Source organism: Mesoplodon bidens, assembly GCF_964165515.1.
Source record: "Mesoplodon bidens genome assembly, chromosome: 8".
Taxonomy (NCBI): domain Eukaryota; kingdom Metazoa; phylum Chordata; class Mammalia; order Artiodactyla; family Ziphiidae; genus Mesoplodon; species Mesoplodon bidens.
This window is the reverse complement of record NC_138165.1, coordinates 74,405,471-74,417,727: the sequence shown is the minus strand read 5'-3', so window position 1 is coordinate 74,417,727 and position 12,257 is coordinate 74,405,471. Positions and strand designations below refer to the sequence as shown.

Below are 12,257 nucleotides of genomic sequence, written 5' to 3'. Positions count from 1 at the left end.
GAATCCTAAAGATGCTACCAGTAAACTACTAGAGCTAATCAATGAATTTGGTAAAGTTGCAGGATACAAAATTAATGCACAGAAATCTCTTGCATTCCTATACACTAATGATGAAAAATCTGAAAGTGAAATTAAGAAAACACTCCATTTACCATTGCAACAAAAAGAATAAAATATCTAGGAATAAACCTACATAAGGAGACAAAAGACCTGTATGCAGAAAATTATAAGACACTGATGAAAGAAATTAAAGATGATACAAATAGATGGAGAGGTTTACCATGTTCTTGGATTGGAAGAATCAACATTGTGAAAATGACTCTACTACCCAAAGCAATCTACAGATTCAATGCAATCCCTTTCAAACTACCACTGGCATTTTTCACAGAACTAGAACAAAAAATTTCACAATTTGTATGGAAATACAAAAGACCCCGAATAGCCAAAGCAATCTTGAGAAAGAAAAACAGAGCTGGAGGAATCAGGCTCCCTGGCTATACTACAGACTATACTACAAAGCTATGTAATCAAGACAGTATGGTACTGACACAAAAACAGAAATATAGATCAATGGAACAGGATAGAAAGCTGAGAGATAAACCCGCACATGTATGGTCACCTTATTTTTGATAAAGGAGGCAAGAATATACAATGGAGAAAAGACAGCGTCTTCAATAAGTGGTGCTGGGAAAACTGGACAGCTACATGTAAAAGAATGAAATTAGAACACTCCCTAGCACCATACACAAAAATAAACTCAAAATGGATTAAAGACCTAAATGTAAGGCCAGACGCCGTCAAACTCTTAGAGGAAAACATAGGCAGAACACTGTATGACATAAATCACAGCAAGATCCTTTTTGACCTACCTCCTAGAGAAATGGAAATAAAAACAAAATAAACAAATGGGACCTAATGAAACTTCAAAGCTTTTGCACAGCAAAGGAAACCATAAACAAGATGAAAAAACAACCCTCAGAATGGGAGAAAATATTTGCAAATGAAGCAACTGACAAAGGATTAATCTCTAAAACATACAAGCAACTCATTCAGCTAAATATCAAAAAAAAAAACAACCCAATCCAAAAATGGGCAGAAGACCTAAATAGACATTTCTCCAAAGAAGATATACAGATTGGCAACAAACACATGAAAGAATGCTCAACATCATTAATCTTTAGAGAAATGCAAATCAAAAGTACAATGAGATATCATCTCACACTGGTCAGAATGGCCATCGTCAAAAAATCTACAAACGATAAATGCTGGAGAGGGTGTGGAGAACAGGAAACACTCTTGCACTGTTGGTGGGAATGTAAATTGATACAGCCACTATGGAGAACAGTATGGAGGTTCCTCAAAAAACTAAAAATAGAACTACCATATGACCCAGGAATCCCACTACTGAACATATACCCTGAGAAAACCATAATTCAAAAAGAGTCATGTACCAAAATATTCATTGCAGCTCTATTTACAATAGCCAGGACATGGAAGCAACCTAAGTGTCCATCAACATGTGAATGGATAGAGAAGATGTGGCACATATATACAATGGAATATTACTCAGTTATAAAAAGGAATGAAACTGAGTTATTTGTAGTGAGTTGAATGAACCTAGAGAGTGTCATACAGAGTGAAATAAGTCAGAAGGAGAAAAACAAATACCATATGCTAACACGTATATATGGAATCTAAAAAAAAAAAAAAAAAGGAACCTAGGGGCAAGACAGGAATAAAGATGCAGACCTACTGGAGAATGGACTTGAGGACACGGGGAGGGGGAATGGTAAGCTGTGACAGAGTGAGAGAGTGGCATGGACATATATACACCACCAAACGTAAAATAGATAGCTAGTGGGAAGCAGCCGCATAGCACAGGGAGACCAGCTCGGTGCTTTGTGACCACCTAGAGGGGTGGGATAGGGAGGGTGGGAGGGAGGGAGACGAAAGAGGGAAGAGATATGGGAACATATGTATATGTATAACTGATTCACTTTGTTATAAAGCAGAAACTGACACAGCATTGTAAAGCAATTATACTCTAAAAAAGATGTTAAAAAAAACCTCACCATATAATTCCAGTGGCCCATCCAGGTGTCATAACCTCTGGTCTAGACACTAATTTGATCATTAATTATGTAATGTATCAAGGTGTCCCTCCTATTATTTTGGTTATGTGACTTTTGTGATTTAATTTGAGTTTTCAAGTCTTTATGCTTAATTTTCCAATTAGGTTATAAGCTCCTTGCAAGTAGGGATCTCATCCAACTCGTCATTATTTCTCCTTCCTTATTGCTGAAATATCTAGAATAGCACTTTGCATATATAATAAATGTAGGTATATGTCAATATGAAATATGAAATGTTATATGTTTATATGAAATATAAGTTACCAGATATCCTTCTTATGATGTTCTTAGTCTCTCATATCTTTAAAATCGTCATTACTTTCTAAAGTTTCTAAAGGCTAGAAGGACACATAATTTCAAGTATGATAGTACAAACATTGCTTATACAGAATTCCTGGTTTCCCATAGTTAACATCTAACTCAGGTTTCAGTGTTTTCCCCAACTTGATAAGCATGCTGTTCTCAGTCACGAAAAATTATATAAGCTGTAATTTTGTATATTTGTATATTATAGCATCTCCTCAGCAACTCATGGTCCTCTAGAGAGTCTTTTGTAAAAATAACATTGCAGAAATGAGCCCCTCAGTTTTCTAATGAGAGATCTTAGAGGTTCTGTGCTGAAAAGCAAAACAAACGAACATACAAACAAAATCCCTGCTCTTTTGCAAAGCACAAAATAAGGAGAACTCTATTTTCTCTCTTTGTTACCAACTTCAGCCCCAACCCCTCCTCCCCCCACGTCTAGTCAATATCTGTTCCTCTGAGAGAACCGTGCCGCAGCAAAAAAGAGCAAGAAAAAGGGAACTCAAGAAGTTTTCTACTTTTGCTCTGCACCTCCACATTATTATTAATTTAACATATCTTCAGATCTCTCTCATCAGAGAAATAAGATGATATAATCTACCTGAACATGGCATCTAACATCATTATTCTTTAATGATTTCAGGGATCCTTAACCAATCCTAAAGAAGAAAAAGCTGCAGGCCCCTTTGGTAGCTTCCAGTTTTGTTTTTGTTTTCCTTTCTGCTTTTTAGAGTCTTAAAAGGCTCTAATCTTCTAAAGATTGTTGAAAGTTTTTTTTTTTTAATGACACCCGGCGTCCTCAGTTAAGTACAATCTCACGTGGTAGTCTATTGCTAAGATATTATTTGATAGGTTTTAAAATAAGTTTCCATCTTATTTCAAAACTTATTTATAAATTTTCTTTTACTCTTTCTATAACTATAGAATTTGACCATAGAAAGCATGAGCGGTCATGACAAGTAGAAAGAAGCAGGAACTTACATCAATGAGATAGTGCTGTTCCTCTTACATAGAGTGTGTGTCACAGTGCACTTTTAGTCTGAAAAGTTGTTGATAGTTAAGCATTTTGCTTATCATAACAACATAATGGGGAAGTTTGTACATCTAAAGGAACGCCCTGTTTCATATAGTTAAAAACTGCATTGTAAGGAGCATTCCCACAAATGAAGGGGCAGGGAACTCGCTGGGGTTCTTCAATCTCATATTTCAGTGATACATTTGATAAGAGATTTATGCATGGAATGGAACCACTGATTGTGTGTCAAAGCTAACTGTGGACCTATATTCATATCCCGAGCACTGTGTACACTGTTCGTCATCCGTGGTACAGCCAGTTAAAGGAAATATCCCTTCTTATTTTCTCCATAACATAATGAGGAAATAAGCATCAACCCTTGGGAGATTCAAGTAGGTACACCTCTGTGCTTTGTGATTTTCTTGTTTTGCTTGCGATTCCTTGCAATCCAGAGGATAGCAAACAGTTTGTTTAGTTTGTATCCATATATAGCTCTCTCCTCCTTGAGACCCGTCTTGTATATCTTTTCCTGTAGAATGGCTATGGTTTTTCATGCATTGGGATGTGGCTTTTGCTTTCAACTGCTGTTTTCACATCACCACTTCCTCTAACTTCATCTGTCAAGCAAATGTGCATGCTACCAAGTTGTCCTCTTTATTTTTTTTTTTTAATCTCAGAAGAGGTTTGCTCAGAAAACTCAACATCCAGAAGTCAGTACCACCTCCATCAAATGGATCGAGTCCCATTGGATTACTATATCCTACTCTCGGTTCTCAGTGAAAGACAGTAATCCTACTAAAAAGCTTTATAACATTAAAATAAAATGCTCTAATATTTTATCCAAAGACAAATGTATTCATTTAAAAAACTGTATTCATTTAAAAAACAACCTTTTAAGCATATTTTACAGATGAATGTAATGCATACAAATTGAATAAACTTTTTGGTGTACAACATTGTATTATGAAGAAGGAACTAAGTACCATGAAACTGAATTGAGTTGAGAATTCCCCTTTTGTGTGACTATTGGATTCAACCAGTAAATCTACTCCCTACTAGTCCAGCTTTCCTCAGACATCAGTGATAATTATTTTGGGCTCTAGGTCAATTCCCCCTTGAGTGCTTCCTAAAAAAATTTCCTTCCCATGAGGATGTGATCTATGATACTTTTTTTTTCTCTTCTGGATAAATTGGGCCATTTCCTATTTTATGTCACTGGTAAATCAATAACTTGGAAGTCAAGAAATTCTGAGCTACAAAAGGCAAATGAATACGTCTCCCAGGGTTCACCAGAATAGAAGCAAACGCAGACTCTGACCTTTTATTTCTTCCCATAATCCTATTTTAAGAGCCCTAGAAGAGCCTTTGTTATTGCTAAAATTATACTCTTAATTTTGTTTTCATTTTTAAAATAGTGCATGCCATTGTGAAATTATCAAGCAATACAGAATTTTATGAAATAAAAAGTTAAAGTTCCCCAAAGCTGGCTTTCATAAAACAAATCCCAGTGTTCAAAATTTCTAACCTATTTCTTGTCCACTTTTCTAACAGATGAGTTTTTCTGCATTTACTATTGGGCTGGAAATATTAATCTCAGTTAACATCTGATCTACTTGGTCAAAATAGCATAAATTTCCCTTTGCCAATCCTTATGCATTTTCCTGTTATGACCTGCCTAGCTCTCTCTCGTCGTCTTCTCCTAATTTGTTTACTGTTCTCTCAGATGTCTGGAACCGACATGACAAACTTTCCTGTTTATGTAACAGGAAAACTGCATTGAAACTATTATTTTCCTATGAAAAATTTCCATAAGCATCATTACTGAATTTTTTTAAACACCTGATTAAAATAATTTATTGACACCACATAGTGTTATTTAGAGAGTTATAGTCTGTCTCCCAACTGGGAGACCAGCATTAATAATGACACTTAGAAAGTAGTAGAATATAGATCTTAAGAGTTCAGGTTTGGGGTCAAACAGACCTGGTTTGAATTCTGGCTCTGCAGTTTACTCACCAGACTTTGAATGAAGCATTTAACCCCTCCAAGTCTTAGTTTCCTCATCTGTAAAATGGTGATAGGAATTTCTAACTTGCAGTGTCCTTTTGAAGATTAAATGTGATAATGTATTTACAGCCCCTGGTACAACGTAAGCAATAGAAAGCATACAACAAATTTAAAGTAATATTGTATTAGTAATCTGTCCTTCACTTCTTTAGTGTATTACAAGGACTCAGTTTAAAGTAATTTACCCCCAAATTTACTGATTCTCAATACCATTATCCCTAAGACTGATCATATGCGTAAACGGCATCATGTGATTCTGTGGACGTATTTAAAATACAGGAAGGGTATCTTGAGTTCCATGATTAACTTCTGTGTAGGAAGGTTTTCTAGTGTTGTGCTTATACTGTGTCCTATAGGAAGCTTTGTTCTAAAATTTTTTACATGTATGTGATGAAACCAGCCTTGACTGCTCCATGCCTGCACAGAGGACTGAGCCTTCTGGCTCAAGGTTCAGTACAAATTACTGAAGGCCAAACATCATGGCAAAGTCATTGACATATCATTTTAGAAGCCATCCAAAGCTGAATTAAAACATCTTCTCAGGCAATAATCTTCTCATAGATCTAATGAGAGGTTTGAGATATTGCTACCTAGGACAGTAAGGAACACAGATTCTTAGCCCCTGATATCTATTCTACGGCTTCTGCAGAAGAAAAAATAATTGCTGCTTATGTTTTATGTGAATGCATATGCCAAGATATGGTAGTGTATAGGCTTTTGACATGTACATCCTGTAAATGTCGAGTTTTCACATTTTCCATGGGTGGAATCTTGTAACTATTAATTTTTAAATAACTATACAATCACTTAAGATAGGCCCAAAAGAAAACCCCTCATAGCCAAGATTAGTTTAGATTCTCTTAAAGTATTACACCCAGGTATTTGTTAAACTGCTTTCCCATAAATAAAGTTCCTTGATATAACTTTTCAAGATTTCCCAAATTACGACTATGTTCATCCACTGGATATTTATCCGAAGCCTTGTATTTTCTGGCTAACAAATGATTCAATCAGGGTTTTCAAACCATTTTCTTACATGAAGAATAACCATGTTTTAGGTATGTCTGTTTCACTATTGATTTTTGCTATATTCTGTTGCATTTATCAAGAAAAGAGTTCAGCAAAATGTCATCCTTCTTCAGTAGCTCATCAGATGTGGACTCTGTGTGGAACAAAGAAAAATATCAGTATGGATTCCAGCCTCAATGCTTTTCCCAAACTCAAGAGAATAATAAGCCATTTCTAAAGTCATGGAGAATGCATTACCATTTGTGATAGCACAAAATGGTTTTCAATGAAATATGATTTTTGCATATATATTTATATTTCTAAGTTATTAGTAAATCAGAAGCATTTCTTACAAAGCAAACAAAATACACATCCCCTCTATGTTAATAATGTATTTTTTTTTCTTTTTGGTCTTTCTCAGTGGGTTTAAATAGTTACGGAAACTGTCTTCAGAAAAATGTACTTGGCTAAAGTTAAAATCTCCTTATTTCATGCACATTGTCCTACATACAAGTGGGTACATCCCATTGAATAAGTCATTACTCTCTGTTCCTTGAGGGTACATTTTACAGAAAACATTCTTGCAGACCCATCAGGGTGCCATTACACCAAAAATCAGGTATCTTATGTGTCTGAATTTTATAGCTTACAGTAGAAATGGCATAATATCACCATCTGTGCTTAAAATGTTTAAAAACATCTCGTATTTTTCTACCATATGTTTTCTTACACACTTTATTCCAAGTCAAGTACAAGCTACATGAGGTCAAGGTATGTAACTTACTCATCTTTTTAATCCTCATGGGACCTCACATCTTATATTGAATAAAGTGGGTGTTTGAGAAATATTTGGTAAATTAATCAATTTCATAGCAATATATTTGGGACTTAATGATAGCACCTAAAACTATTTATCCCAAAGGGCAAGTAACTACATTTCCAGTACACAAAATCACATATATAAAGAATCCATCTTTTTAATACAACAATTTATATATCTTTGTATATTCTAGTATGTTATTTTAGATCTCAGGAAATGATAGCATAACAATTATTTATTTTGAAAACTTGGCTAAAATTCACTAGCACATAGCATTATTTTGAGTATTGAGATGAAATTCTGAATAATGTTCTCAACTTTTTAAATTACATTGGGATTTTGATGGGGATTTTTAAAAATTTTTAAATTACTTTGGATATGATTAGAATATTTAGTTTTCCATTTTTTATTCTGCAGCTACAGTTTTTTTCATGTGTTCAACCCCTCATTTCCTACAATAAAATTTTCTTATTTATTTATTTAGGAACTGAATGTTTCTTGTCTAGGTTTTCCCAAAGTATTTTATGTTTTTGTTTCTGTTGTGGGTGGACTTTTTGTTTTTAGTTTTCTAAATAATAAACCGCCAAATCTAGAAAACTACTAGTTTTTGTAGTACTGTTTTCCAAAAATTGGTGCCTGAAGTTCTTTTTTCCCTTACCTTGTCATTTTATATCACTGTTGAAAAAATACTGCCTTATCCTTGTCTGTCCCTTTACACGCTCTTTAACTGACTTGTCCGTTTTAATGCCTTATATTATAACCAATTGGGGTTTTTTGTTTTTATATATATATTGATTTTAAAATAAAATATATTCATATATAACATAGTTTCAATTCCTGAATATATTTTCAGTTAAAACACTTGTTATCAAATACATAATAAATTATTATAATTCATAAGAAAATATAAGCCACCAATTAGGCATTCTAGTATACCCTAGATACTAATTCTTCAGAATAATGATGGGCTTACGGTGCAAGCTGTTAGAATGCCTTAGGTAAGGTGTCTTATAACCACATGTTTTTTTTTGTTTTTTGGGGTTTTTTTTTGCGGCACGCAGGCTTCTCACTGTTGTGGCCTCTCCCGTTGCAGAGCACAGGCTCCGGACGCGCAGGCTCAGTGGCCATGGCTCATGGGTCCAGCTGCTCCGCGGCATGTGGGATCTTCCCGGACCGGGGCACAAACCCGTGTCCCCTGCATCGGCAGGCGGACTCCCAACCACTGCGCCACCAGGGAAGCCCCACATGTTTTTTTGTATAATAACTAAATTCCTTTTTTAGAGTCCAAAATGGTTTTGCTTTACTGAGAATAATGTTTCCCATTATCCATTGAATTATGAGAACTGTAAACCCTTCATATGTATTATCTCTTTGGTACTCACAGCATTATTTCAGTTTTATGGAGAGGTCAGGGTCTTATCTACTGCATGTCATAGAAGTACTCAATAGATATTTGTGGAATTAACCAAGGTAAATAACATGGTTAAAATAACTTACCAACAACAGAAACAAAAAAAGGGAGCATATGACTAGACATCTTATTTTGCTCTATTTTCAGTAGATGATTCTGTCCATTGAAAAATTAATAAATAATTATGAGGCATATCTTATAATATACTCAATATCTTAAAATGGTTGAGTGCTACTATATAATAGTTCTGTGCTAAACATTTTATTTGCATTTGTTCATTAAATCCACCAACCTATGAGGCAGATAGTATAACTATACTTACTTCAAGATGAAGAAACGAGCAGAGAGAGAGTTAAGTAACTGAATTCTTAACGCAGTTGATTTATATCCATTTACAACACATATTGCTTCTACATATATGGCTAATTGATGTCACTTCTGTGCATCCATAAGAATCACGAGATAATAATGGACCTGTATCTCCAAACCTAATCTGTATAATGAGAAGTAGAAAAAAAAGTTGGCCTTTCTACTGCCTGGCTCTTACCTTTCAAGTCAGACCGTGCCCTGTGACTGTAATCAGAAATAAGAATGATCAGTACTAATTTTCCTTTCTTGACGGTACACCATCAGAGAGGTCATGGCGATTTCTCTAAAATTGCCCTAAGGCAGCTTTTAACAACATATATATTTTTGAAGGTTTACTAAACTGTATCTACAGGAACCGTGTGTGTGCAGAGTCTACAGTCCAGAGAGTGTTGTGGTTTAGAGGCACTCCTGCTTCAGATTGTTTTTGATCACATGCCCTACTTTAATTTCACCAAAATGTTGGTTAGTTTCAATGAGGATATTTTCTGTGGGAATTCGGTCTTGAGACTATGTTCCTTATCCTCAGATGATCTTCTGCTTGAGTTGATCTTCTGGGGTGATTCTATGCATTGGAGGAAGTGGCTACCAACATCTGAAGCCCATGGGCATCTGAGAGACAGCAATAGCCAGAGACGTTTTCCTGAGGTTGTCACTATGTCTACTACAGTAGACACTACAGTCTAGCATCTGTATAAATCTCTTAGTTATAACAGCTGTTTTCTTATTAAGAGGTTGCCTTTACCTGTCTTTGCGCTTCCTACAGTGGGTTCTGTTTTAGTCAATAATCTAATGTTAGCTTTCTGATTCTCTTTTCTCCACCACAAAATAAAATGCTATAAATATAAGTTTATTCCAAATACTGAGTTGGACACAGGGAAATTTGTTAGGAGCCAAATCTGTTTTGGTGTTAACTGATCATGTGCCTGGTTTGATTTTACTGAGCACTTCTTGTGTGCACAGCATAGTGCTAGGTGCTTGGAGGCACAAAGATAAAGGAGGAAGGGCTTTTGCCCTCCAGAATCTCACAATTCAAAAGGAACTGAAGTTATAACTGAGTGGCCGTGTGAGAAAGTGCGGTGGAGAAAATGCTGGAATGTGCTATAAAGGGCACAGTGAGAAACATGCCCATTCAGAGACGGTCAAATGATAAAATGTTATTTGAATGTAATCTTAATTCTCATTATAAACCACTAAAATTGAATAGAATTTCTTCATTATGGTGAAGGCAGTAAAGAAAGAAATTAGAGGACTGCCACGGATTCCTTCTAACTCTATAAATTTATAAAATAAATGAATAAATACATTAATGTAACTTTCAAATGTCCCTCTAATCAGAGTCATATGAATCATCAACAACATTTCTCAAACTTTTTATGTTTATTTCAGACACTGGGTGGACTCATGGAAATTTTTTAGGAGCCAAATCTGTTATTTTCCATCCTAAAAGGAAAAGAAGCATTGCAGATCTACAATGGTGATTTTAACCACTTTTATTTTAATGAAACTTAAATGTGTACAAATATAAAATATACATAATCTTCTTATCCTTACAGCTTTTATAAGCTATAAAACCAAAAGAAATATAAATTAAGTAAAAACTAAAAAAATAACATTTGAATGAATGATATTGTGAGAAGGTTTTGTTTTTCAGAAGCCAGATCACCAATGTTGAGACCAGTGTCAGTGGAAAGATACATTTGTGCTTTTGGTTTCACTTGTGTTATGACTTGATTCTTTTGATTTTGCATCTAATGGTATATCATGCATCTGTGGCATTATTGTGGTCATCACTTTTCTTTCTTAACAAATAGCTTATTTTTATCTATGTGAAGAGTCAGTTCATTTAATGGTGCACCCCCAAGTACAATACTGAAGAAAAATATATCATTAAACGTACCCTGTGATGATTCTACCGCCACTTTTCTACTTCTAAACTATATTAAAACTTTTGTTCTTAGAATAAACCATAACATCTTTTTTGCTTTATTTAGCATAAATGCATAATTCACTTCTTAAGTCCATTTATTTTGTTTTCTCTTTAGCCTATGGCAATTTATACATACATTACCTTGTCTCACTTCATCATGATCATTTAATTTGCAAATTAATACTTCCAAAGAAAAGTCTTGTCTTTTTAAATGGCGAAAGAATTGCGTGTGAGTAGCAGACAGGGACTGTTATCATATTTAATATCAAAGCCCTGCTCATCAACACCCTGAAAGTTCACCTCTGATCACTTGGCAACAAGTGTTTTGTAAATGCAAACATGGGAGGTTGAAGTCACTTAGTAATGTTGAGTCATGAATGTCATCTAGATTGTCCACAATAGCTTACTTCATGTTAGCAGTTTTGATCATCAAAGTGAAAACACAGCATTTTAAAATGCTCCAAGAACTCAAGATTATGTCTGTAGATTTCTAGTAGGCAACGATGCCAGTTTAAGAAATACTGGCCTGGGGCTTCCATGGTGGCGCAGTGGTTGAGAGTCCGCCTGCCGATGCAGGGGACACGGGTTCGTGCCCCGGTCCGCGAAGATCCCACATGCCGCCGAGCGGCTGGGCCCGTGAATCATGGCCGCTGAGCCTGCGCGTCCGGAGCCTGTGCTCCGCGGCGGGGGAGGCCGCAGCGGTGAGAGGCCTGCGTACCGCAAAAAAAAAAAAAAAAAAAAGAAAGAAATACCGGCCTGTAGAATATTGGGCAAGGACCTGATAACCGAGGAGTAGTTCCCGTTTTTTCCCCTTCAGGAAAGATTGGTGACATTTCTGAGGATAGCTACTGACTTCTTTTTCTTCCTCAGCCTTGATCTGCTTTCTTGACAGTCAATAAACCAATGCCTTCTTTGTTTCTGCGTGAAATAACTTCATGAAGGACTTATTAGAAGAGTGGGTATAAGGTCTAAACAGAGCTCAGTTAAGTGAATGGAATAATTTAAATATTTTCATGTCATAATGGAATTGCCCATGGACTGTCTCTCTTCCACTGCACCATGAACTCTTTGAGAAAGGGGCTGTGTCTTACACCCAGTTGGATTCCCAGTATGTGGTACCATGCCCAGCACACAGTAGGCACTCAGAAAATGTTTGCTGAATGAACGCATATTAATATAATAAAGTCCTTAGTGGTGTGATGTAC

The 12,257-nt window shown here is 35.6% G+C and overlaps 1 protein-coding gene across 8 annotated transcripts in view; it reads left to right on the top strand.

Annotated features, from left to right (window-relative positions):
* Positions 1-12,257, top strand: part of HECW2 (HECT, C2 and WW domain containing E3 ubiquitin protein ligase 2) — a 412,125-nt gene that overhangs the window by 334,279 nt on the left and 65,589 nt on the right. Inside the window, exons 18-19 of one of the 8 annotated variants that reach the window (XM_081242428.1) lie at positions 10,512-10,599; positions 11,923-12,105. The exons of 6 other annotated variants lie outside the window; for them this stretch is intronic. In XM_081242428.1, the coding sequence (XP_081098554.1) occupies positions 10,512-10,569 (58 nt within the window). In that variant the 3' untranslated portion in view covers positions 10,570-10,599; positions 11,923-12,105. Of the gene's footprint in view, positions 1-10,511; positions 10,600-11,922; positions 12,106-12,257 lie in introns of those variants that run through there. One more of the 8 variants, XM_081242427.1, reaches the window with a different exon arrangement.